This window comes from Coturnix japonica, unplaced genomic scaffold, assembly GCF_054131305.1.
Source record: "Coturnix japonica strain WE unplaced genomic scaffold, WE-NBRP24 Scf098, whole genome shotgun sequence".
In the NCBI taxonomy this organism is placed as follows: Eukaryota; Metazoa; Chordata; class Aves; order Galliformes; family Phasianidae; genus Coturnix; species Coturnix japonica.
This window is the reverse complement of record NW_028189001.1, coordinates 253,831-281,402: the sequence shown is the minus strand read 5'-3', so window position 1 is coordinate 281,402 and position 27,572 is coordinate 253,831. Positions and strand designations below refer to the sequence as shown.

General features: G+C 57.1%; 2 protein-coding genes and 1 long non-coding RNA gene across 11 annotated transcripts; 2 read left to right on the top strand and 1 right to left on the bottom strand.

Annotated features, from left to right (window-relative positions):
- Positions 1 to 116: 116 nt before the first annotated feature.
- On the bottom strand, positions 117 to 584 carry LOC146751330 (uncharacterized). Its single transcript, XR_014941664.1, has 2 exons — positions 446 to 584; positions 117 to 329 (listed from the first exon to the last, which is right to left on the bottom strand). It is a non-coding gene; the product is annotated as an uncharacterized LOC146751330 (long non-coding RNA).
- ETHE1 (ETHE1 persulfide dioxygenase) lies at positions 237 to 6,782 on the top strand. The gene is made up of 7 exons (XM_085534749.1): positions 237 to 322; positions 419 to 563; positions 961 to 1,109; positions 2,224 to 2,353; positions 4,135 to 4,224; positions 4,978 to 5,094; positions 6,396 to 6,782. The coding sequence occupies exons 1-7, from the start codon at positions 251 to 253 to the stop codon at positions 6,458 to 6,460; spliced, it is 768 nt and encodes a 255-aa protein (XP_085390875.1). The 5' UTR covers positions 237 to 250; the 3' UTR covers positions 6,461 to 6,782.
- Positions 6,783 to 6,985: 203 nt separating this feature from the next.
- LOC116652715 (pleckstrin homology-like domain family B member 3) lies at positions 6,986 to 26,402 on the top strand. 9 transcript variants are annotated; one of them, XM_085534739.1, is made up of 13 exons: positions 6,992 to 8,157; positions 9,498 to 9,559; positions 10,460 to 10,510; positions 11,556 to 11,624; positions 12,240 to 12,335; positions 13,068 to 13,176; positions 13,866 to 13,917; positions 16,487 to 16,565; positions 16,922 to 17,056; positions 19,783 to 19,966; positions 23,165 to 23,250; positions 24,787 to 24,996; positions 25,054 to 26,402. In XM_085534739.1, the coding sequence occupies exons 1-12, from the start codon at positions 8,112 to 8,114 to the stop codon at positions 24,958 to 24,960; spliced, it is 1,143 nt and encodes a 380-aa protein (XP_085390865.1). In that variant the 5' UTR covers positions 6,992 to 8,111; the 3' UTR covers positions 24,961 to 24,996; positions 25,054 to 26,402. The 9 variants fall into 9 exon arrangements, with proteins under 9 accessions (XP_085390872.1, XP_085390871.1, XP_085390868.1 ...); XM_085534738.1 differs by having other exon boundaries at positions 25,035 to 26,402; XM_085534746.1 differs by lacking the exon at positions 23,165 to 23,250 and having other exon boundaries at positions 6,986 to 8,157.
- Positions 26,403 to 27,572: the final 1,170 nt, after the last annotated feature.

The following is a 27,572-nucleotide window of genomic DNA, read 5'->3' as shown; positions in this document are numbered from 1 at the left end:
ACCATCAATACAGGTGGGCCCCACCGCAGCGCATCGCCCCTTTAAGATCCCATTTCTCAGCCAATCAGGGCTGTAGCCCCGCCCTCTATCCCCTCACCCAATCAGCGTCGACTCTCTTCAATCGGCAATGCCATTACTCTCAGCTCTCAATACAGGTGGGCCCCACCCGCAACGCATCGCCCCTTTAAGCTCCGCCTCCTCCCCCCTTTAAACCCCCTGCGGCTACTTCCGGTTCCGCCATTCCGCCGCCATGTTGCTCCGCCGCGGCCCCGCGCTGCTCCGCTCCTTCACTTCCGGTTCGAGGCGGCTCCTGTTCCGTCAGGTTGGGCCTAGAAAAAAAAACGAACCGGTTCCGGTTGGGGCCTAAAAAAAAAAAACCCCGGATGGAGCCTCATCCGTTTCCGGTTCCGGTTTGTAGCTTTTCGAGCCCCGTTCGTGCACTTACACGTACGTGTTGGCGGATGAAGCGACGAGAGACGCCGTGATCATCGACCCGGTGCTGGAAACGGTGCCACGGGACCGGAAGTTGGTGGAGGAGCTCGGGTTAAAGCTGCGTTATGTCGGTGGGTTAAACCGGAAGTAGGCCCGACCGGAAGTGGGGGGGGATAAAGGAGCAGACCGGAAGTGGGGAAGTAGGCCAGACCGGAAGTGGGGGGATAAAGGAGCAGGCAGGAAGTAGGGAAGTAGGCCAGACCGGAAGTGGGGGGATAAAGGAGCAGACCGGAAGTGGGGAAGTAGGCCAGACCGGAAGTGGGGGGATAAAGGAGCTGACCGGAAGTAGGGAAAGGGGTAAAGTTCAAGCCGGAAGTGGGGATAAGGGAACAACCGGAAGTGGTGGGGGAGGGGATAAAGGGATTGACCGGAAGTGAGGGAGGGCTTGAAGTTTAGGCCGGAAGTGAAGGGGTAAAACCGGAAGTGAGTGCGGGGAGGGGATAAAGAGACGGACCGCCTTCTCTACAGTGAACACGCACTGCCATGCGGATCACGTGACCGGAAGCGGCGCCCTCCGCTCGCTGTTCCCCGGATGTCGAAGCGTCATTTCCGGTCAGAGCGGAGCCCGGGCCGACCTGCACGTCAATGGGGGCGACAGTGTTGGATTCGGGGCCTTCGTGAGTGGATACGGGGGGTCTCTATGGGTCTCTATGGGTCGCTATGGGTCTCTGTGGGTCCCTATGGGTCTCTATGGGTCGCTATGGGTCTCTATGGGTCTCTATGGGTCCCTATGGGTCCCTATGGGTCGCTATGGGTCTCTATGGGTCGCTATGGGGTCCCTATGGGTCTCTATGGGTCCCTATGGGTCGCTATGGGGTCTCTATGGGTCTCTATGGGTCCCTATAGGTCTCTATGTGTCCCTATGGGTCTCTATGGGGCAGCTATGGGGTGTCTATGGGTCCCTATGTGTCTCTATAGGTCTCTATGTGTCCCTATGGGTCTCTATGGGTCCCTATGGGGTCCCTATGGGTCGCTATGAGTCCCTATGGGTCTCTATGGGTCCCTATGGGGTCTCTATGGGTCCCTATGGGTCTCTATGGGTCCCTATGGGGTCCCTATGGGTCGCTATGAGTCCCTATGGGTCTCTATGGGTCCCTATGGGGTCTCTATGGGTCCCTATGGGTCTCTATGGGGTCCCTATGGGTCCCTATGGGTCTCTATGTGTCCCTATGGGGCTCTATGGGTCCCTATGGGTCTCTGTGGATCCCTATGGGTCTCAGTGGGTCTCTATGGGTCCCTATAGGTCTCTATGGGGTCTCTATGGGTCTCTATGGGGTTTCTATGAGGTCCCTATGGGTCTCTATAGGTCTCTATGTGTCCCTATGGGTCGCTATGGGTCGCTATGGGTCGCTATGGGGTCTCTATGGGTCTTTGTGGGGTCTCTATGGGGCTGGGTTGGAGTATGGGGTCTCTATAGGGGTATCTATGGGTCTCTGTGGGTCCCTGTAGGTCTTTAGAGGTCTGTATATGTCTCAATAGGGTCTCTATGGGGTCTCTATGTGTCCCTATGGGGTCCCTATGTGTCTCTGTGAGTTCCTATGGGTCTCTATGGGTCCCTATGGGTCTCTATGTGTCTCTGTGAGTTCCTATGGGTCTCTATGGGTCCCTATGGGTCTCTATGTGTCTCTGTGAGTTCCTATGGGTCTCTATGGGTCCCTGTGGGTCCCTATGGGTCTCTATGTGTCCCTATGGGGTTTCTATGGGGTTCCTATGTGTCCGTGTGTCCCGCAGTCGCTGTCTGTCCGTCCCAGTCCCGGTCACACCGATGGTTGTGTCACTCTGGTTCTGGACGATCGATCGATGGCCTTCACTGGGGACGCGCTGCTCATACGGGGCTGCGGGAGGACGGACTTCCAGCAGGGTAATGGGGGGGATATAGGGGGGATATGGGGGGATATAGGGGGATATGGGGGGATATAGGGGGATATGGGGGGATATAGGGTTATATCGGGAGATATAGGGGGATATGGGGGGATATAGGGGGGATATGGGGTGATATAGGGGGGATACGGGGGGATATGGGGGGATACAGGGGGGATATAGGGGGATACAGGGGGGATATGGGGGGATATGGGGGGGATATAGGGGATATAGGGGGATATGGGGGGATATAGGGGGGATATGGGGGGATATAGGGAGATATAGGGGGATATGGGGAGATATAGGGAGATATAGGGGAATATGGGGGGATATAGGGGGACTGGGAGGGAATGGGAGGGGATGGGGGGGATATGGGGGGATATAGGGTTATATGGGGGGATATAGGGGGATACAGGGGGGATATGGGGGGATATAGGGGGGATATGGGGAGATATAGGAGGATATGGGGGGATATGGGGGGATATGGAGGGATATAGGGGGGATATAGGGGGATATGGGGGGATATAGGGGGATATATGGGGGATATATGGGGGGATATGGAGTGATATAGGGGGGATATGGGGGGATATGGGGTGATATAGGGGGGATATGGGGGGATATGGGGGGATACAGGGGGGATATGGAGGGATATAGGGGGGATATGGGGGGATATAGGGGGATATGGAGGGATATAGGGGGATATGGGGGGATATAGGGGGGATATAGGGGGGATATAGGGGGATATGGGGGATATAGGGGTGATATGGGTGGATATAGGGGGGATATGGGGGACATAGGGGGGATATAGGGGCATATGGGGGGGATATGGGGTGATATAGGGGCACTGGGAGGGACTGGAGGGGATGTGGTGGGACTGGGGGACACTGGGAGGGGATATGGGGTGATATAGGGGGATATAGGGGTAATGGGAGGGAATATGGGGGGATATGTGGGGACAGGGAGGGGAAATGGGGGGATATTGGGGGATATGGAGAGAGTGGGAGGGAATATGGGGGGACTGGAAGGGGATATGGGGAAACTGGGGGGCACTGGGAGGGACATACGGCCCCTTATGGAGCCCCCCCCCCCCCATCGATGGTTGCTATAGCGCCCCCTATGGGCTGGAGGTCACTATAGCGCCCCTTATGGAGGCTGTTATAGCGCCCCCTATGGGCTGGAGGTCGCTATTTTGCCCCCTATGGGCTGGAGGTCGCTATTTTGCCCCCTATGGGCTGGAGGTCGCTATAGCGCCCCCTATGGGCTGGAGGTCGCTATAGCGCCCCCTATGGAGGTTATAGCGCCCCCTATGGGCTGGAGGTCGCTATAGCCCCCCCTATGGAGGCTGTTTTAGCGCCCCCTATGGGCTGGAGGTCGCTATAGCGCCCCTTATGGAGGCTGTTATAGCGCCCCCTATGGGCTGGAGGTCCCTATAGCTCCCCTTATGGAGGTTATAGCGCCCCCTATGGGCTGGAGGTCACTATAGCGGCCCCTTATGGAGGCTGTTATAGCGCCCCCTATGGGCTGGAGGTCACTATAGCCCCCCTTATGGAGGCTGCTATAGCGCCCCCTATGGGCTGGAGGTCCCTATAGCGCCCCCTATGGAGGCTGTTATAGCGCCCCCTATGGGCTGGAGGTCACTATAGCGCCCCTTATGGAGGCTGTTATAGCGCTCTCTATGGGGCTGGATGTTACCACGGTAACATAGGATGCTGATTGTTGCCATGGTAACGGGATGCTGCCGGTTGCCATGGTAACGTGATGCTGTTGTTGCCATGGTACCAGGCTGTCCGCGCACGCTGTACCGCTCGGTGCACACTCAGATCTTCACGCTGCCGGAGCAATGTCTGATCTACCCTGCACATGACTATACAGGTATCGTATAGGGGGGATATGGGGCCTCTATGGGAGGTATGAAGGGATATGGGGTGTCTATGGGGGCTATGGGGACTCTATGGGGGATATGGGGTCTCTATAGGTGGTATGGGATCTCTATGGGGGGGTATGGGGGCTCTATGGGGTCTCTAGGGGGGGTATGAAGGGATATGGGGTCTCTATAGGGGGATATGAGGGCTCTGTGGGGGGCTATGGGGGCTCTATAGGGGGATAATGGGGACCCTATGGGGGATATGGGGGCTCTATGGGGGGCTGTGGGGACTCTATGGGGGGTATGGGATCTCTATGGGGTGGTATGGGGGCTATATGGGGTCTCTATGGGGGGTATGAAGGGATATGGGGTCTCTATAGGGGGATATGAGGGCTCTGTAGGGGGATATGGGGTCTCTATGGGGGGATATGGGGGCTCTATGGGGGAATATGGGGGGATATGGGGGCTCTATGGGGGGATATGAGGGCTCTATGGGGGGATATGGGGTCTCTATGGGGGGATATGGGGTCTCTATGGGGGGATATGGGGGCTCTATGGGGGGATATGGGGACCCTATGGGGGATATGGGGGCTCTATGGGGGGATATGGGGGCTCTATGGGGGGATATGGGGGGATATGGGGGCTCTATGGGGGGATATGGGGCAATATGGGGGCCTATGGGGGGATATGGGGGCTCTAGAGGGGAGGGGGGGAAGGAAATAAGGGGAGGGGGATCATGTGCCCCTCCCCCCCTAATTAAGGTCAGACGGTGACGACGGTGGGGGAGGAGCGACGGCTCAACCCGCGGCTCACACTGAGCGAGGACGAGTTTGTGAAGCTCATGGAGGGATTGAGGCTGCCACGGCCTAAACTGATGGGTAACTAAGGGGGGTATGGGGGGATATGGGGGATATGGGGAGCTATAGGGGGGATATGGGGGGATATGGGGGGATATAGGGGGATATGGGGGGATATGGGGTGATATGGGGGCTCTATGGGGGGGTATGAGGGGATATGGGGTGTCTATAGGGGATATGGGGAGCTATGGGGGCTCTATGGGGGGATATGGGGGCTCTATGGGGGATATGGGGGAATATGGGGTGTCTATGGGGGGTATGGGGGCTCTACGGGGGCTCTATTCGGGGGATATGGGGTGTCTATGGGGGAATATGGGGGCCTATGGGGGAATATGGAGGGTATGGGGGCTCTATGGGGGGTATGAAGGGATATGGGGGGATATGGGGTGATATGGGGGCTCTATGGGGGGGTATGAGGGGATAGGGGGGCTCTATGGGGGTATGAAGGGACATGGGGTCTCTATGGGGGCTATGGAGTCTCTATGGGGGATATGGGGGCTCTATGGGGGGTATGAAGGGCTATGGGGGTTCTATGGGGGGCTATGGGGGTTCTATGGGGGGTATGGGGTCTCTATTGGGGGGATATGGGGGCTCTATGGGGGGATGTGGGGGCTCTATAGGGGGTATGAAGGGATATGGGGTCTCTATGGGGGGTATGGGGGCTCTATGGGGGGATATGCGGTGATATGGGGGTTCTGGGGGGGGATATAGGGGAATATGGGGGCTCAGTGGGGGGTATGGGGGCTCTATGGGGGGCTACGGGGGCTCTATGGGGGTTATGAAGGGACATGGGTTCTCTATGGGGGCTCTATGGGGGGATATGGGGGCTCTATGGTGGGTATGAAGGGATATGAGGTGTCTATGGGGGGTATGGGGGGATAGGGGGGCTCTATGGGGGGATATGGGGGCTCTATGGGGGGATATGGGGTCTCTGTTGGGGGTATGAAGGGATATGGGGTCTCTATGCGGTGATATGGGGGTTCTAAGGGGGGATATGGGGGGTATGGGGGGCTATGGGTCTCTATGGGGGGCTCTATGGGGGGCTCTATGGGGGGCTATGGGTCTCTATGGGGGGCTATGGGGGGCTCTATGGGGGGCTATGGGTTCTCCATGAGGCTGGGATGTGGGTATGGGGTGGTTATGGGGTCTCTATGGCAGACTATAGGGTCTCTATGGGGGGCTATGGGTCTCTATGGGGGGCTATGGGTCTCTATGGGGGGCTATGGGGTTTTATGAAGGGATATGGTGTCTCTATGGGGTCTCTATGGGGCAGGGCTGTGGGTCTGGGGTCCATCATAACCCCCCCCCCCCCCCATTAACAGACATAGCCGTGCCAGCCAATCTCCGCTGTGGGATCCAAGATGGCGCCGCCCCCCCCACGAGATGACTCCGCCCACACAGCACCAAGCCCCGCCCACACGCACTGATTGGCCACGCCCACCCCGGAAGCCCCGCCCACATGGGAGTGCTGGTCCCGCCCACTTGGTGACGGGGAGCTCTGATTGGTGGAAATGAACTAATTAGCATAGGGGCGTGGCCTGCTGTGAGGCCCCGCCCACATGGGGGTGCTGGTCCCGCCCACTTTGTGATGGGGAGCTCTGATTGGTTGGAATAAATAATTAATTAGCATAGGGGAGTGGCCTGGTGAGGTCCCGCCCACTTCATGATGGGGAGCTCTGATTGGTGGAAATAAAGAACAAATTAACATAGGGGCGTGGTTTGATTGGGGCGTGGCTTCAATGATGAATCTGATTGGTTGGCTCTTTTAAAGGGGGTGTGGTTTGGGTGGGCATGGCTTCAGCATCAAAGCTGATTGGTTGTTTTGAAGTGGGCGTGGCTTAAGTGGGCGGGATTTGCTTTTTGATTGACACAGGGCGGGGCTCAAATGGACAAATCCTATTGGTTGAGCAATTTGGGCCATTTTTACCCCAAATCCCCCCAAAATTCAATATTTTAATATAAACAGCCCCAATTTGGGCCTTTTTTACCCCAAATCCCCCCAAAATTCAATATTTTAATATAAACAGCCCCAATTTGGGCCTTTTTTACCCCAAATCCCCCTAAAATTCAATATTTGGATACAAACAGCCCCAATTTGGGTCATTTTTACCTCAAATCCCCCCTAAAATTCAATATTTTAATATAAACAGCCCCAATTTGGGCCTTTTTTACCTCAAATCCCCCCTAAAATTCAATATTTGGATACAAACAGCCCCAATTTGGGTCTTTTTTACCCCAAATCCCCCCCAAATTCAATATTTTCATATAAACAGCCCCAATTTGGGCCTTTTTTACCCCAAATCCCCCCTAAAATTCAATATTTGGATACAAACAGCCCCAATTTGGGCCTTTTTTACCCCAAATCCCCCCCTATTGACCTACAGGGATGGGCTCTGCCCCTCCGTATGACAATAAGCTGATGAGAAACTAATGAAGCTCCTTAATGAGGGTTTGTTAATGACTCATAGGGATGTAATGGAGGAGGCCTCACCCGGCCCTGAGGCCCAATAGAACCGGTCGGGCCTGTATTACACCTCCTTAAGGGGGGGGGTGGGGGGGGGGAGGGGGAAAATGAGGTAAAACCGGCCCATTTTCGCCATTTTCTGAAGAAAAAATGGCATTCTCACCGTTATCACAAGGAGAAGCGACGATTCGTGTGGTAAAAAGGGGAAAAAAGGCTTAAATTGAGGCTCGGGGCCGCATTGAACGGAGGGGTCTGAACGCGGCCGCCATCTTGACGGACGGAGACAAAATGGCGGCCAGTTGTTCCCCCCTCAGAGCGTTTCCCGCTCTTGGGTTATGCCCCGCCTCCTCGCTGCGGTTCGACCTATCAGAGGGCTGAATCGCAACCCGATCGACCAATCGGAGTGCGGGTAGCGCCGCGGGGGGTGATGGGAGTATCTCAGGGCGCGAAGACCACAAAATGGCGGCGGCGGCTTTCCCGCCTTCGTGTTTAGCCCCGCCTACTCGGGGCTGTTCGACCAATCAGAGGGCGCGGTCTCCGCCGATCGACCAATCAGCGTCTCTATGGGGTCTCTATGCGGCTGGGATGTGGTAACGGAGTCTGTGTGGGGCTGCGATGTGGTGAGGGGCGCTATGGGGCTCTATGGGGTGTCTATGGGGCTCTATGGGTTGTCTGTGGGGCACTATAGAGCTCTATGGGGTGTCTATGGGGCTCTATGGGGTGTCTATGGGGCTCTATGGGGTGTCTATGGGGTATCTATGGGGCTCTATGGGGTGTCTATGGGGCGCTATGGGGCTCTATGGCGTCTCTATGGGGTCGATGGGGCTCTATGGGGCTCTGTGGGGCTCTATGGGGTGTCTATGGGGCTCTATGGGGTGTCTATGGGGTGTCTATGGGGCTCTATGGGGTGTCTATGGGGCTCTATGGGGTGTCTATGGGGTCTCTGTGGGGCACTGTGGGGCTCTATGGGGTCTCTATGGCGTCTCTATGGGGTCTATGGGGCTCTATGGGACTCTATGGGGTGTCTATGGGGCTCTATGGGGTGTCTATGGGGCTCTATGGCGTCTCTATGGGGTCTATGGGGCTCTATAGGACTCTATGGGGTGTCTATGGGGTGTCTATGGGCTCTATGGGGTCTCTATGGGGTTTCTATGGGGCTCTATGGGGTTTCTATGGGGTCTCTATGGAGTCTCTATGGGGTTCTATGGGGTCTCTATGAGGTTACTATGGGTCTCTATGTGGTTTATATGGGTCTCTATGGGGACTCTATGGGTCCCTATGGTTCTCTATGGGTTGCTATGGGTCTCTATGGGGTGCTACGGGGTCCCTATGTGTCTCTATGGGGCTCTATGTGTCTCTATGGTCTCTCTCTATGGGTCTCTATGGGGTCCCGATGGGTCTCTATGGATCTCTATAGGGTTTCTATGGGACTCTATGGGGTCCCTATGGGTCTCTATGGGGCTCTATGTGTCTCTATGGGTCTCTATGGGGTCCCGATGGGTCTCTATGGATCTCTATAGGGTTTCTATGGGACTCTATGGGGTCTCTATGGGGCTCTATGTGTCTCTATGGATCTCTCTCTATGGGGTCCCTATGGGTCTCTATGGATCTCTATGGGGTTTCTATGGGACTCTATGGGGTCCCTATGGGTCTCTATGGATCTCTATGGCGTCTCTATGGGGTCTCTATGGATCTCTATAGGGTTTCTGTGGGACTCTATGGGGTCCCTATGGGTCTCTATGGGGCTGTGGGCGTGGCCACAAGAGGCGTGGCTTAACCGTTCCCACGCTTTGGCCCCGCCCACTCTTGCACACGTCACTCGTGACGTCACCAAGCCCCGCCCCCTCCCCGCTCGGTCCCTGTTCGGAGCCGGCGACCAGAGCGACACGAGGAGGGGGGGGGGGGAGGGGGGTCAGCGACCTTTGACCTCTGACCTCACTGACCTCTTGACCTTGGACAGCCCTTCCCATGGTGCAACGCGGCGAGGGGGCGGCCCCGCCCCCACCGGTGGGGGGAGATGGGGTGAGGGGGGTCTATGGAGTGTCTATGGGGCAATATGGGGTGTCTATGGGGCTCTATGGGGTGTCTATGGGGCTCTATGGGGCTCTATGGGGTGTCTATGGGGCTCTATGGGATCTCTATGGGGTGTCTATGGGGCTCTATGGGATCTCTATGGGGTGTCTATGGGGCTCTATGGGACTCTATGGGGGGTCTATGGGACTCTATGGGGGGTCTATGGGACTCTATGGGGGGTCTATGGGGCTCTATGGGGCTCTATGGGGTCTCTATGGGGTGTCTATGGGGCTATATGGGGTGTCTATGGGGGCTCTATGGGACTCTATGGGGGCTCTATGGGGCTCTATGGGGGGTCTATGGGGCTCTATGGGGTGTCTATGGGGCTCTATGGGATCTCTATGGGGTGTCTATGGGGCTCTATGGGACTCTATGGGGTGTCTATGGGGCTCTATGGGATCTCTATGGGGTGTCTATGGGGCTATATGGGGTGTCTATGGGGCCCTATTGGGTTCTGTGGGGTGCTATGAGGCGCTATGGGGTGTCTATGGGGCTCTGTGGGGCGCTATGGGGTGCCAATGGGGCACTGTGGGGACTCTATAGGGCCTATATGGGGTGCTATGGGGTCTTTATGCGGCTCTATGGGGTGTCCATGGGGGGCTATGGGGCTCTATAGGGTCTATGGGGCTCTATGGGGTCTTTATGCGGCTCTAGAGGTTGTCTATGGGGGGCTATGGGGCTCTGTGGGGTCTCTATGGGGCACTGTGGGGACTCTGAGGGGTCTCTATTGGCTGCTGTGGGGCTCTATGGGGTCTCTCTGGGGCGCTATGGGGTCTCTATGGGGTGCTATGGGGCTCTGTGGGTCTCTATGGGGCCAATGGGGCACTGCTATCCCCCTTTGCCCCCCAGGAGGATCCCCCCACAGCGCTACAGCTCTGCATTCAGGGCCTGAACATAAAGGTACCCAGTGCCCCATAGACCCCATAGACCCACCCCATAGCCCCCCATATCTCCCCATATAACCCCATATAACCCCATATCCCCCCATATAAACCCATATCCCCCCTATCACCCCCCATAGCCCCCCATATCCCCCCTATAACCCTCCATTCCCATCCCATATACCCCCATACCGTCCCCTTCCCCTTCATATCCCCCCATATAACCCCCCATATCCCCCCATAGACCCCCATATAACACCATATAACCCCCCCATATCCCCCCGTAGTCCCCCATATAACACCATATAACCCCATATCCCCCCCCCCACCCCATAACTCACCCTTAGGGTAAGGAGTTCCCCCCCCCCCACCCCATACACTCCCTGTCCAACCGGTTGGGTGGGGCCCTTTGGGGTGGGGAAGCACCCAACCCCCACCCCACAGATGTGTGGGGCTGCCCTATATCTGCCCCCCCCCGCTATGGGGTCTCAGTGGGTCTCTCTGGGGTCTCTCTGGGTCTCTATGGGGTCTCTATGGGTCCCTATGGGGTCTTTATGGGGTCTTTATGGGGTCTCTATGGGGTCTCTATGGGTCTCTATGGGGTCTCTCTGGGTCTCTCTGGGTCTCTCTGGGGTCTCAATGGGTCCCTATGGGGTCTCTATGGGTCCCTATGGGGTCTCTCTGGGGTCTCTGGGGGTCTCTCTGGGGTCTCTGGGGGTCTCTATGGGGTCTCTGGGTCTTTATGGGGTCTCTATGGGTCCCTATGGTGTCTCTATGGGGTCTCTGGGGGTCTCTATGGGGTCTCTGGGTCTTTATGGGGTCTCTATGGGTCTCTATGGGGTCTCTATTGGGTCCCTATGGGGTCTTTATGGGTCTCTATGGGGTCTCTATGGGACTCTGGGAGTCTCTATGGGGTCTCTGGGTCTTTATGGGTCTCTATGGGGACTCTATGGGCCTTTATGGGGTCTTTGGGGTCTCTATGGGGTTTCCATATATTTCTATGGGGTATTTGGTGTCTCTATGGGTCCCTATGGGGTTCCCATATATCTCTATGGGGTTTATAGGATGCAGCTGAGATCCCACAGCGTCCATTGGAGGCGGCCCCCCCACAACCCCCCCAGGAACTGCCTGAGGTGAGGGGGATCTATGGGTCCTATGGGGGATCTATGGGGTCTATGGGGTAGAATGGAGTCTATGGGGGGGCAGTGGGGTCTATAGGGGGTAATGGGGTCTACGGGGTAGCAATGAGGTCTATGGGATGATATTGGGGTCTATGGGGTGGTAATGGGGTCTATGGGGGGGTTAATGGGGTCTATGAGTCGTAATATGGTCTATAGGGGGTCTGTGGGGGGGGTTAATGGGATCCATGGTGGGTAATGGTGTCTATAGGGTAGCAGTGAGGTCTATGGGTTGGTAATGGGGTCTATGGGGGGGGTTAATGGGGTCTATGGGGGGTAATGGGGTCTATGGGGGGTAATGGGGTCTGTGGGGTAGCAATGGAGTCTATGGGGGGTAATGGGGTCTGTGGGGTAGCAATGGGGTCTATGGGGTGGCATTGGGGTCTATGGGGTGGTATTGGGGTCTATGGGGGGTAATGGGGTCTATGGGGGGGTTAATGGGGTCTATGGGGGGTAATGGGGTCTGTGGGGGGGGCAGTGGGATCTATGGGGTGGTAATGGGGTCTATGGGGTATCAATGGGGTTTATATGGGGGTGGGGGTCTCACTTTGCTGCCCCCCCCCCTCCCAGCTGATGATCTCCCACCGCACCGACCGCAGCCTGATCCTGCTCAGCCCCCACCACAACGACCCCCCCTGTGTGCTCACACTCAGCAGCTCCGTGCAGGTCTGAGACCCCCCCCAAATAAAGGCACCCCCCCCATATATAACCCCACTGAGACCCCCCCCCCCAAATAAGGGGACCCCCCCATATATAACCCCCACTGAGACCCCCCCCCAAATAAGGGGATCCCCCCATATATAACCCCACTGAGACCCCCCCCCAAATAAGGGGACCCCCCCCATATATAACCCCCATGAGACCCCCCCAAATAAGGGGACACCCCATATATAACCCACCTGAGACCCCCCCCAAATAAGGGGACCCCCCCCATATATAACCCCCCTATAAGACCCCCCCAACCCAATAAGGGGACCCCCCTATAAGACCCCCTGGAACCGCCCCCCCCTACATAAGATGCCCCCCCAGGACCCCCCTTAATGCCCCCCTCAATAGAAGGGGAGACCACCCCCAAATAAGGGGACCCCCCTATAGGACCCCCCCCATAAGACCACCCCCATATAAGACCCCCCCCCCAAATAAGGGGCCCTACCCCCTTAATGCCCCCAATACCTCCCCCCAACCCCAAATACCCCCCAGAGACCCCCCCCATTTATGCCCACCGCCCTAAATACCCCCCTAGCCCCCCCAAATACCCCCCCAGACCCCAAATACCCCCATACCCCCCCCAATACCCCCGCAGACCCCAAATACCCCCCTAGCCCCCCCCCAAATACCCCCCTACCCCCCCTTAATACCCCCCAGACCCCAAATACCCCCCCATTTACCCCCCCATAGGGCTCTATAGGGCTGCAGCGCTCGGGGAGTCTCCCCCGACGTCGGGGGGGGGCAAATAACAACCTGTGCCCCCCCCCACAACCTCGGCCCCGATCCCATCATGGACATGGTGAGATTTGGGGGGGTCTATGGGGGTATTTGGGGTTGGGGGGGTATATGGGGGGGGTATAGGGGGTATTTATGGTGAGGAGGGGGGGATTAAGGGGATATTTGGGGTCTGGGGGGGTATTTATGGGGGGGTATAGGGGGGGTATTTGGGGTCTGGGGGGGTATTTAGGGGGGTATATGGGGGGTATTTGGGGTCTGGGGGGGTATTTAGGGGGGTTATAGGGGGGTATTTGGGGTCTGAAGGGGGGTCCAGGCGTTATTTGGGGGGGGGTTTAAGGGGGTATTTGGGGTCTGGGGGGGTATTTGGGGGTTCTATGGGGGGTATTTGGGGTCAGGGAGGGTATATGGGGGGGGTATGGGGGGTATTTATGGTGGGGAGGGGGGGATTAAGGGGGTATTTGGGGTCTGGGGGGGTATTTGGGGGGGGTCTAAGGGGGTATTTGGGGTCTGGGGGGGTATATGGGGGGTATTTGGGGTCTGGGGGGGTATATGGGGGGGTATAGGGTGGTATTTGGGGTCTGAAGGGGGTCCAGGGGTTATTTGGGGGGGGGGTTTAAGGGGTATTTGGGGTCTGGGGGGGTATTTGGGGTCTGGGGGGGTATTTGGGGGGGGTATAGGGGGTATTTGGGGTCGGGGGGGGCAGATTTGGGGTTATTATTTACCCCCCTTTTGCCCCCCCCCCATTTAAAGGCATCCTGGCCCTACAACTGCCCCCGGGGGGGTTGGACCCCGAATCCTATAGGTCAGAATCTGCCCCCCAACCCTCTCAATTGCCCCATAACCACCCTTAATTGCCCCCCCTAATTGCCCCATAACACCCACAGTTACCCCACAACCCCCTTAATTGCCCCATACCCCCCCCAAATACCCCATAGCCCCCCCCATCTGCCCCCTATAACCCCCTCAGATCCCTCCAGCCCCCCAATTATCCCCCATAGACCCCCCATATACCCCATAGCCCCCCCTATCTGCCCCATAGACCACCCATATACCCCATAGCCCCCCCTATCTGCCCCATAGCCCCCTCAAATACCCCATAGCCCCCCCCATCTGCCCCCTATTACCCCCCAAATACCCCATAGCTCCCCTTATCTGCCCCATAGCCCCACCATATACCCCATAGACCCCCCCATTTACCCCATAGCCCCCCTTATCTGCCCCATAGCCCCACCATATACCCCATAGCCCCCCTTATCTGCCCCATAGCCCCCTATCTGCCCCATTAGCCCCCACCAGCTGCCCCCTATTGCCCCCCAAATACCCCATAGCCCCCCCATCTGCCCCCTATTACCCCCCAAATACCCCATAGCCCCCCTTATCTGCCTCATACCCCCCCCAAATACCCCATAGCCCTCCCAAATACCCCATAGCCCCCCCAAGCTACCCCCTATTACCCCCCATATATCCCATAGCCCCCCCTATCTGCCCCATAGCCCCCCATATACCCCATAGCCCCCCCTATCTGCCCCATAGCCGCCCTCAAATACCCCATAGCCCCCCCCATCTGCCCCCTATTACCCCCCAAATACCCCATAGCCCCCCTTATCTGCCTTATAGCCTCCCATATACCCCATAGCCCCCCCCAAATACCCCATAGCCCCCCCATCTGCCCCATAGCCCCCCCCAAATACCCCATAGCCCCCCCAAGCTACCCCCTATTACCCCCCATATATCCCATAGCCCCCTATCTGCCCCATAGCCCCCCCTATCTGCCCCATAGCCCCCCTATCTGCCCCATAGCCCCCCATATACCCCATAGCCCCCCCATCTGCCCCCTATGTGCCCCATAGACCCCTGTATTTGCCCCTTACCCCCCCATCTGCCCCCTATGTGCCCCATAGCCCCCTGTATTTGCCCCATAGCCCCCCCATCTGCCCCATAGCCCCCCCCATTTACCCCATAGCCAACCCAATCTGCCCCCTATGTGCCCCATAGCCCCCCCCATATACCCCATAGTCCCCCTATCTGCCCCCTATTGCCCCCTCAAATACCCCACAGACCCCCCCAAATACCCCATAGCCCCCCCATATCTACCCCATAGCCCCCCCATATACCCCATAGCCCCCCCCATATACCCCATAGCCCCTCCCATCTGCCCCCTATGTGCCCCATAGCCCCCATATACCCCATAGCCCCCCTATCTGCCCCATAGCCCCCCTATGTGCCCCATACCCCCCCATCTGCCCCCTATTACCCCCCAAATACCCCATAGACCCCCCCATTTACCCCATAGCCCCCCCTATCTGCCCCATAGCCCCCCCATATACCCCATAGCCCCCCATAGACCCCCTCAAATACCCCATAGCCCCCCCATATACCCCATAGCCCCCCATATACCCCATAGCCCCCCTCAAATACCCCATAGCCCCCCCCATCTGCCCCATAGCCCCCCCCATATACCCCATAGCCCCCCTCAAATACCCCATAGCCCCACCATCTGCCCCCTATCTGCCCCATAGCCCCCCCATCTGCACCATAGCCCCCCATATACCCCATAGCCCCCCATAGACCCCCTCAAATACCCCATACCCCCCCCATCTGCCCCCTATTGCCCCCCATATGCCCCACAGACCGCCCCATATACCCAATAGCCCTCTTATCTGCCCCATAGCCCCCCCATCTGCCCCATAGCCCCCCCAAATACCCCATAGCCCCTCTTATCTGCCCCATATTACCCCCCATATACCCCATAGCCCCCCCATATACCCCATAGCCCCCCAGAGGCCCCCTCGAATACCCCATAGCCCCCCCATCTGCCCCCTATTGCCCCCCATACACCCCATAGCCCCCCATATCTACCCCATACCCCCCCCCATCTGCCCCCTAACTGCCCCATATCCCCCCTATCTGCCCCCTATTATCCCCCATATACCCCATAGCCCCCCCATATACCCCATAGCCCCCCATAGACCCCCTCAAATACGCCATAGCCCCCCCATCTGCCCCCTATTGCCCCCCATACACCCCATAGCCCCCCATACTCTCCCCATCTGCCCCCCATCTGCCCCCTAACTGCCCCATATCCCCCCTATCTGCCCCCTATTACCCCCCATATACCCCATAGCCCCCCTATGTGCCCCATACCCCCCCTATCTGCCCTATATCCCCCCCCATCTGCCCCCTATTGCCCCCCATACACCCCATAGCCCCCCATACCCCCCCCATCTGCCCCCTATCTGCCCCATAGCCCCCCCATATACCCCATAGCCCCCCATACATCCCATAGCCCCCCATATCTACCCCATACCCCCCCCATCTGCCCCCTATCTGCCCTATATCCCCCCCATCTTTCCCCTATTTCCCCCCTTTAGCGCCTGCCTTCAGCTGGCCGAGCTGCAGCGCCGGGTCCGAGAGGCCTTGGCTGAACGGGAGAGGCTGCTGAGGGCACGGGTACGGAACCGGAACCGGAACCGGAACCGGAACCTGGGGGGGGGGGGGGGCACGGTGCGGGGGTATTTATTACAGTAGGAACCATTTATAGGGGGAACTTTAGGTGCGAGCTTTTTCTGTGGGGGACGCATTTAATGGTCGGACCTACTTCCGGTTATGGGGGGCTGGGGGGTGCGTTTAGCGGTAGGGTCTACTTCCGGTTTTGGCGTTCCGTGTTCCTATTGGATGGGGAATATAGAGGGGGGCGTGGATTCCCTTAAGCCCCGCCCACCACTTCCGGCCCGGCTGCTCTCTTTTCCTATTGGACGGGGGATATAAAGGGGGGCGTGGCTTCACTTATGCCCCGCCCACAACAGGAAGCACGGAGAGCAGCCAAAGCTCAGGCCACGCCCCTTCCGGCTCAGGCCACGCCCACTTCGACGCAAGCCACGCCGCTTCCGGTTCAAGCCACGCCCACCGTCGCGCTGGCCACGCCCACAGCTGAGCCTGAGGTGAGGACCCCATAGAACTATATGGGCCCTATAGAACCCCATAGAACTGTATGGACCCTATAGAACCCCATAGAACTATATGGGCCCCATAGAACCCCATAGAACTATATGGGCCCTATAGAACCCCATAGAACTGTATGGACCCCATAGAACCCCATAGAACTATATGGGCCCTATAGAACCCCATAGAACTATATGGGCCCCATAGAACCCCATAGAACTATATGGGCCCCATAGAACCCCATAGAACTATATGGGCCCCATAGAACCCCATAGAACTATATGGACCCCATAGAACCCCATAGAACTATATGGACCCTATAGAACCCCATAGAACTATATGGACCCTATAGAACCCCATAGAACTATATGGACCCCATAGAACCCCGTAGAACTATATGGACCCCATAGAACCCCATGGAGCTATATGGGCCCCATAGACCCCATATGGGCCCCCCTTCTCACCCTATAGGGCCATAATGGGGTCCCATAGGGCCATTTAGGGCCCCATAGAACTATATGGGCCCCATAGACCCCATATGGGCCCCCCTTCTCACCCTATAGGGCCATAATGGGGTCCCGTAGGGCCATTTAGGGCCCCATAGAACTATATGGGCCCCATAGACCCAATATGGTCCCCCCCTCACCCCATAGGGCCATTTATGGGGTCATATAAAGCCATTTTGGGGTCCTATAAGGCCACTTATGGGGTCCCATAGGTCTATATGGCTCCCCTTTCACCCCATAGGGCCATTTTGGGGTCCTCTAAGGCCATTTATAGGGTCTATAAGGCCATTTTGGGGCCCTATAGGGCCATTTTGGGGCCCTCTAAGGCCATGTATGGGGTCTATAAGGCCATTCTGGGGCCCTATAGGGCCATTTTGGGGTCCTCTAAGGCCATGTATGGGGTCTATAAGGCCATTCTGGGGCCCTATAGGGCCATTTTGGGGTCCTCTAAGGCCATGTATGGGGTCTATAAGGCCATTCTGGGGCCCTATAGGGCCATTTTGGGGTCCTCTAAGGCCATTCTGGGGCCCTATAGGGCCATTTTGGGGTCCTCTAAGGCCATGTATGGGGTCTATAAGGCCATTCTGGGGCCCTATAGGGCCATTTTGGAGTCCTCTAAGGCCATGTATGGGGTCTATAAGGCCATTTTGGGGCCCTATAGGGCCATTTTGGGGTCCTCTAAGGCCATGTATGGGGTCTATAAGGCCATTTTGGGGTCCTCTAAGGCCATGTATGGGGTCTATAAGGCCATTTTGGGGCCCTCTAAGGCCATTTTGGGGCCATGTATGGCCATTTTGGGGCCCTCTAAGGCCATTTATGGGGTCTATAGGGCCATTTTGGGGTCCTCTAAGGCCATTTATGGGGTCTATAGGGCCATTTTGGGGCCCTATAGGGCCATTTATGGGGTCTATAAAGCCATTTTGGGGCCCTATAGGGGCATTTTAGGGTCCCATAGGGCCATTTTGGGGTCCTATAAGGCCACTTATGGGGTCCTATAGGGCCACTTAGGGCCCCATAGAACTACATGGTCCCCCACTCACCCTATAGAACCATTTTGGGGTCCCATAGGGCTATTTATGGGGTCTATAAGGCCATTTTGGAGCCCTATAAGAGCACTTATGGGGTCCCATAGGTCTATATGGCTCCCCTTTCACTCCATAGGGCCATTTTGGGGTCCTATAAGGCCATTTATGGGGTCCCATAGGGCCATATAGGGCCCCATAGAACTACATGGTTCCCCCCTCACCCTATAGAGCCATTCTGGGGTCCCATAGGGCTATTTATGGGGTCTATAAAGCCATTTTGGGGCCCTATAAGGGCATTTTGGGGTCCCATAGGGCCATTTTGGGGTCCTCTAAGGCCACTTATGGGGTTCTATAGGGCCACTTAGGGCCCCATAGAACTACATGGTCCCCCACTCACCCTATAGAGCCATTTTGGGGTCCCATAGGGCCATTTATGGGGTCATAGAAAGCCATTTTGGGGCCCTATAAGGCCATTTATGGGGTCCCATAGGTCTATATGGCTCCCCTTTCACCCCATAGGGCCATTTTGGGGTCCTATAAAGCCATTTATGGGGTCCCATAGGGCCATATAGGGCCCCATAGAACTACATGGTCCCCCCACTCACCCTATAGAGCCATTTTGGGGTCTTATAGGGCTATTTATGGGGTCTATAAAGCCATTTTGGAGCCCTATAAGGGCACTTATGGGGTCCCATAGGTCTATATGGCTCCCCTTTCACCCCATAGGGCCATTTTGGGGTCCTATAAGGCCATATTAGGCCCCATAGAACTACATGGTCCCCCTCTCACCCTATAGAGCCATTTTGGGGTCTATAAGGCCATTTTGGGGCCCTATAAGGCCATTTTGGGGTCCCATAGGGCCATTTTGGGGTCCTCTAAGGCCATGTATGGGGTCTATAAGGTCATTTTGGGGTCCTCTAAGGCCATTTATGGGGTCTATAAGGCCATTTTGGGGCCCTATAAGGCCATTTATAGGGTCTATAAGGCCATTTATGGGGTCTATAAGGCCATTTTGGGGTCCTCTAAGGCCATTTATGGGGTCTATAAGGCCATTTTGGGGCCCTCTAAGGCCATGTATGGGGTCTATAAGGCCATTTTGGGGCCCTCTAAGGCCATTTATGGGGTCTATAAGGCCATTTTGGGCCCTATAGGGCCACTTTGGGGTCCTCTAAGGCCACGTATGGGGTCCTATAGGGCAGCCTGGACCTGTTGTGTGCTCTGAGGTCTCGGGGTCACCGCCCCGAGTGCTGTGGGGACGTGAAGGTGACGGCAGACACCTGTAGGGGACCCCTAACGAAAATGGGGGGCAGGATCAAGACCTGGAGGAGGAGGTGGTTCCTCCTCGACCCTACAAGGAAGATGCTGGCCTACTATGGGGGTAAATGGGGGGGATATGGGGGGCTATGGGGGTCTGGGAGGGGTTTATATGGGGGACTATGGGGGTAAATGGGGGGGACATGGGGGGCTATGGGGGTAAATGGGGGGGACATGGGGGGCTATGGGGGTCTGGGGGGGGCTTATATGGGGGGCTATGGGGGTAAATGGGGGGGTATGGGGGGCTATAGGGGTCTGGGTGGGTTTATGGGGTCTGGGAGGGGTTTATGTGGGGGGCTATGGGGGTAAATGGGGGGGTATGGGGGGCTATGGGGGTCTGGGAGGGGTTTATATGGGGGCTATGGGGGTAAATGGGGGGGTATGGGGTCTGGGAGGGGTTTATATGGGGGGCTATGGGGGTAAATGGGGGGGTATGGGGTCTGGGAGGGGTTTATATGGGGGCTATGGGGGTAAATGGGGGGGTATGGGGTCTGGGAGGGGTTTATATGGGGGGCTATGGGGGTAAATGGGGGGGGATATGGGGGGGTATGGGGGGGTAGGGGGTCTGGGGATGGGTTATGGGGTCTGGGAAGGGTTTATGTGGGGGGCTATGGGGGTAAATGGGGGGGTACGGGGGGCTATGGGGGTCTGGGAGGGGTTTATATGGGGGTAAATGAGGGACTATGGGGGGCTATGGGGGTAAATGGGGGGGTTAAGGGGGGCTATGGAGGTCTGGGAGGGGTTTATATGGGGGAATATGGGGGTAAATTAGGGGGACATGGGGGGCTATGGGGGTAAATGGGGACATGGGGGGCTATGGGGTCTGGGAGGGGTTTATATGGGGGACTATGGGGGTAAATGGGGGGGTTATGGGGGGCTATGGGGGTCTGGGAGGGGTTTATATGGGGGACTATGGGGGTAAATGGGGACATGGGGGGCTATGGGGGTCTGGGGGGGGGTTATATGGGGGCTATGGGGGGGGATATGGGGGGGTATGGGGGGGTAGGGGGTCTGGGGATGGGTTATGGGGTCTGGGAGGGGTTTATATGGGGGGCTATGGGGGTAAATGAGGGACTATGGGGGTCTGAGGGGGGTTATGGGGTCTGGGAGGGGTTTATATGGGGGGCTATGGGGGTAAATGGGGGGACTATGGGGGTAAATGGGGGGGTTATGGGGGGCTATGGGGGTCTGGGAGGGGTTTATATGGGGGTAAATGAGGGACTATGGGGGGCTATGGGGGTAAATGGGGGGGTTATGGGGGGCTATGGGGTCTGGGAGGGGTTTATATGGGGGACTATGGGGGTAAATGGGGGGGACGTGGGGGGCTATGGGGGTAAATGGGGGGTTATGGGGTCTAGGAGGGGTTTATATGGGGGACTATGGGGGTAAATGGGGGGGACATGGGGGGCTATGTGGGTAAATGGGGGGGTTATGGGGGGCTATGGGGTCTGGGAGGGGTTTATATGGGGGACTATGGGGGTAAATGGGGGGGACATGGGGGGCTATGGGGGTAAATGGGGGAATATGGGGGTCTGGGGGGGGGTTTATGGGGTCTGGGAGGGGTTTATATGGGGGCTATGGGGGTGAATGGGGGGGGATATGGGGGGGTATGGGGGGGTAGGGGGTCTGGGGATGGGTTATGGGGTCTGGGAGGGGTTTATATGGGGGTGAATGGGGGGGGATATGGGGGGGTAGGGGGTCTGGGGATGGGTTATGGGGTCTGGGAGGGGTTTATATGGGGGGCTATGGGGGTAAATGAGGGACTATGGGGGTCTGAGGGGGGTTATGGGGTCTGGGAGGGGTTTATATGGGGGGCTATGGGGGTAAATGGGGGGGACATGGGGGGCTATGGGGGTCTGGGAGGGGTTTATATGGGGGGCTATGGGGGTAAATGGGGGGACATGGGGTGCTATGGGGGTCTGGGAGGGGTTTATATGGGGGGCTATGGGGGTAAATGGGGGGGACATGGGGGGCTATGGGGGTCTGGGAGGGTCATGGGGGGCTATGGGGGTCTGGGAGGGGCTTATATGGGGGACTATGGGAGTAAATGGGGGGGACATGGGGGGCTATGGGGGTAAATGGGGGGGTTATGGGGGGCTATGGGGGCCTGGGGGGGGGTTTATGGGGTCTGGGAGGGGTTTATATGGGGGGCTGTGGGGGTAAAGGGGGGGTTATGGGGGTCTGGGGGGGGCTATGGGGTCTGGGTGGGGTCTACATGGGGGTTTATGGGGGGCTATGGGGGGCTATGGGGGCATAGGAGGGGTCTGGAGTGGTTTATGGGGGTCTATGAGGGTCTGTGTGGGGTTATGGGGGACTATGGGGGTGTGGGGGGGGGGCTATGGGGATCTATGGGATCTTTATGGGTTGCTATGAGTCCCTATGGGGTTTCAGCAGGGTCCCTATGGGTCTATATGGGTCTCAATGGGGTCTCATTGGGGTTCCTATGGGTCTCTATGGGGTCTCATTGGGGTCCCTATGGGTCTCTATGGGGTCTCATTGGGGTCCCTATGGGTCCCTATGGGTCTCTATGGGGTCTCATTGGGGTTCCTATGGGTCCCTATGGGTCTCTATGGGGTCTCATTGGGGTCCCTATGGGTCTCTATGGGGTCTCATTGGGGTCCCTATGGGTCCCTATGGGTCTCTATGGGGTCTCATTGGGGTTCCTATGGGTCTCTATGGGGTCTCATTGGGGTCCCTATGGGTCTCTATGGGGTCTCATTGGGGTCCCTATGGGTCCCTATGGGCCTCTATGGGGTCTCATTGGGGTTCCTATGGGTCCCTATGGGCCTCTATGGGGTCTCATTGGGGTTCCTATGGGTCCCTATGGGTCTCTATGGGGTCTCATTGGGGTCCCTATGGGTCTCTATGGGGTCTCATTGGGGTCCCTATGGGTCCCTATGGGTCTCATTGGGGTCCCTATGGGTCTCTATGGGTCCCTATGGGCCTCATTGGGGTTCCTATGGGTCTCTATGGGTCCCTATGGGTCTCTATGGGGTCCCTATGGGTCCCTATGGGTCTCTATGGGGTCTCATTGGGGTTCCTATGGGTCCCTATGGGTCTCTATGGGGTCTCATTGGGGTTCCTATGGGTCCCTATGGGTCCCTATGGGTCCCTATGGGTCTCAATGGGGTCCCTATGGGTCCCTATGGGTCTCATTGGGGTCCCTATGGGTCCCTATGGGTCTCATTGGGGTCCCTATGGGTCTCATTGGGGTCCCTATGGGGTCTCAGTGGTTTCCCCCCCCCTTTGTCCTGCCCCACAGACAAGGAGCAGACGAAGCTGAAGGGCGTCATTTACTTCCAGGCCATCGAGGAGGTTTATTATGACCATGGGCAGATGGCCTGCAAGGTGTGGGGCAGATCTATGGGGCTGGGGGGGCTATGGGGTGGATCTATGGGGCTGGGGGGGCTATGGGGTGGATCTATGGGGCTGGGGGGGCTATGGGGTGGGTCTATGGGGCTGGGGGGGCTATGGGGTGGATCTATGGGGCTGGGGGGGCTATGGGGTGGATCTATGGGGCTGGGGGGACTATGGGGTGGGTCTATGGGGCTGGGGGGGCTATGGGGTGGGTCTATGGGGCTGGGGGGGCTATGGGGTGGGTCTATGGGGCTGGGGGGACTATGGGGTGGATCTATGGGGCTGGGGGGGCTATGGGGTGGGTCTATGGGGCTGGGGGGGCTATGGGGTGGATCTATGGGGCTGGGGGGGCTATGGGGTGGGTCTATGGGGCTGGGGGGGCTATGGGGTGGGTCTATGGGGCTGGGGGGGCTATGGGGTGGGTCTATGGGGCTGGGGGGACTATGGGGTGGATCTATGGGGCTGGGGGGGCTATGGGGTGGGTCTATGGGGCTGGGGGGGCTATGGGGTGGATCTATGGGGCTGGGGGGGCTATGGGGTGGATCTATGGGGCTGGGGGGGCTATGGGGTGGATCTATGGGGCTGGGGGGGCTATGGGGTGGGTCTATGGGGCTGGGATGGGGGGGCTGTGAGACAAAGCTATGGGGCTGGGGGAGATATGTGGGGCTTGGGGGGAGCTGTGGGGCTGGGAGGGGCTGGGTTTGGGTCTGTGGGGCTGGGGGTTGGAGCTGTGGGGCTGGGTTTGGGATCTATGGGGCTGGGGGTTGGAGCTGTGGGGCTGGGTTTGGGATCTATGGGGCTGGCAATGGGCTCTATGGGTCCACCTATGGCGCTGTCCATGGTGCTGACTTTAATCTATGGGTCCACCTATGGCGCTGTCCATGGTGCTGACTTTAATCTATGGGTCCATCTATGTCGCTGTCCATGGTGCTGACTTCCATCTGTGGGTCCATCTATGTCGCTGTCCATGGTGCTGACTTCCATCTATGGGTCCGTCCGTGGTGCTGTCCATGGTGCTGACTCTTCCATCTATGGACTCTATGGGTCCATCTATGGGCTCTGTGAGCTCTATGGGTCTGCCTATGGGCTCTATGGGTCAATCTATGGGCATTATGGGTCCATCTATGAGCCCTATGGGCTCTATGGGTCCATCTATGGGCTCTGTGAGATCTATGGGTCCATCTATGAGCTCTATGGGTCTGGCTACGGGCTCTATGGGTCTGGCTATGGGCTCTATGGGTTCTATGGGTCAATCTGTGGGTCCATCTATGGGCTCTATGGGCTCTATGGGTCCGGCTGTGGGCTCTATGGGTACATCTATGGGCTCTACGGGCTCTATGGGTCCATCTATGGGCTCTGTGAGCTCTATGGGTCTGGCTATGGGCTCTATAGGCTCTATGGGTCCATGTATGAGCTCTATGGGCTCTATGGGTCAATCTATGGGTCTGGCTATGGGCTCTATGGGTCCATCTATGGGTCCGTCGATGCCTCTGTCCGTGGTGCTGACGGCCCCATTGCTCCCCACAGAGCCCCCAGCCCCGGCTGACGTTCTGCCTCAAGACCTTTGGGCGACTCTTCTGCCTGGTGGCTCCCAGCGGGGAAGCGCTGCGCATCTGGATGGACGCTCTGCTGGCTGCACTCGGCACCGGACGGGACCAGGGGGTCATAGAGAGGGACCAGAGAGACCTGGGAGGACTGTAGAGAGGGATCATAGAGACTTGGGAGGACCATAGAGACCTGGGAGGACCATAGAGACTTGGGAGGACCATAGAGACTTAGGAGGATCATAGAGACTTGGGAGGACCATAGAGACTTGGGAGGACTCTAGGGAAGGGGTCATAGAGAGGGACCAGAGAGAAACGGGACCATAGAGAGGGACCATAGAGAACTGGGAGGACTGTAGAGAGGGATCATAGAGACTTTGGAGGACCATAGAGACTTTGGAGGGTCATAGAGACTTAGGAGGATCATAGAGACTTAGGGGGATCATAGAGACTTGGGAGGATCATAGAGACTTGGGAGGACTCTAGGGAGGACCATAGAGACTTGGGAGGACCATAGAGACTTAGGAGGATCATAGAGACTTGGGAGGACCATAGAGACTTGGGAGGACCATAGAGACTTGGGAGGACCATAGAGACTTAGGGGGATCATAGAGACTTAGGAGGATCATAGAGACTTGGGGGGATCATAGAGACTTGGGAGGATCACAGAGACTTAGGAGGATCATAGAGACTTGGGAGGATCATAGAGACTTAGGGGGTCATAGAGACTTGGGAGGACTCTAGGGAAGGGATCATAGAGACTTGGGAGGATCATAGAGACTTGGGAGGACCATAGAGACTTAGGAGGATCATAGAGACTTGGGAGGACCATAGAGACTTAGGGGGATCATAGAGACTTGGGAGGACCATAGAGACTTAGGGGGTCATAGAGACTTGGGAGGACTCTAGGGAAGGGATCATAGAGACTTGGGAGGACCATAGAGACTTAGGAGGATCATAGAGACTTGGGGGGATCATAGAGACTTGGGAGGACTCTAGGGAATTGGTCATAGAGACATAGGAGGACTGTAGAGAGGGATCATAGAGACTTGGGAGGACCATAGAGACTTAGGAGGATCATAGAGACTTGGGAGGACTCTAGGGAGGACCATAGAGACAAGGAAGGGACCATAGAGAGGGATCATAGAGACCTGGGAGGACCATAGAGACTTGGGAGGACTCTGGGGAGGGACCATAGAGACCTGGGAAGACTGTAGAGAGGTATCATAGAGAGGGGCCATAGAGACTTGGGAGGGCCATAGAGACTTGGGACCATAGAGATTTGGGAGGACTCTAGGGAGGACCATAGAGACCATAGGGATCATAGTGAGGGATCATAGAGGCTTGGGAGAACTGTAGGGAGGGACCATAGAGATGGAGGAGGACCATAGAGAGGGACCATAGAGACTTTGGAGGACTATAGAGACCATAGAGATGTAGGAGGACTGTAGAGCCATTGGGGGACCATAGTGACCCATAGAGACCCCATAGGGAGACATAGAGACATATAGGGACCCATAGAACCCCATAGAGTGACCCATAGGGACACACTGAGCCCCATAGCGACCCCAAATCCCAATAAATGACCCCAAAAAGACATTGAGAGGCATCTGTGACCCATTGGGGCCCCATAGACACCAATGGGACCCCAATAGGACCCCAATGGAACCCCAGTAGGACCCCATAGCCATCAATGGGACCCCATAGACCCCAATGGGACCCCATAGACATCAATGGGACCCCATAGACCCCAATAGGACCCCATAACCCCCAATGGGATCCCATAGACCCCAATGGGACCCCATAGACATCAATGGGACCCCGTAGACCTCAATGGGACCCCAATAGGACCCCATAGAAATCAATGGGACCTCATAGACCTCAATGGGATCCAATAGACCCCAATAGGTCCCCCATAGACCCTAATGGAACCCCATAGACATCAATGGGACCCCATAGACCCCAATAGGGCCCCATAGACATCAATGGGACCCCATAGACATCAGTGGGACCCCATAGACTCCAATGGGACCCCATAGACATCAATGGGACCCCATAGACCTCAATGGGACCCTCATAGACCCCAATAGGACCCCATAGACCCCAATGGGACCCCAATAGGACCCCATAGAAATCAATGGGACCCCATAGACAGCAATGGGATCCAATAGACCCCAATAGGAACCCCATAGACCCTAATGGGACCCCATAGACATCAATGGGACCCCATAGATCCCACACCACAGCTCTTTATTGCCCCCATCCGGCCCCATAGACATCAATGGGACCCCATAGACCCCAATGGGACCCCATAGACCCCAATAGGACCCCATAGACCCCAATGGGACCCCATAGACCCCAATGGGACCCCATAGCCATCAATGGGAACCCCATAGACATCAGTGGGACCCCATAGACCCCAATAGGACCCCATAACCCCCAATGGGACCCCATAGACCCCAATGGGACCCCATAGACATCAATGGGACCCCATAGACATCAATGGGACCCTCATAGACCCCAATAGGACCCCAATAGGGCCCCATAGAAATCAATGGGACCCCATAGACCTCAATGGGATCCAATAGACCCCAATAGGAACCCCATAGACCCTAATGGGACCCCATAGATCCCACACCACAGCTCTTTATTGCCCCCATCCGGCCCCATAGACATCAATGGGACCCCATAGACCCCAATGGGACCCCATAGACCCCAATAGGACCCCATAGACCCCAATGGGACCCCATAGACCCCAATGGGACCCCA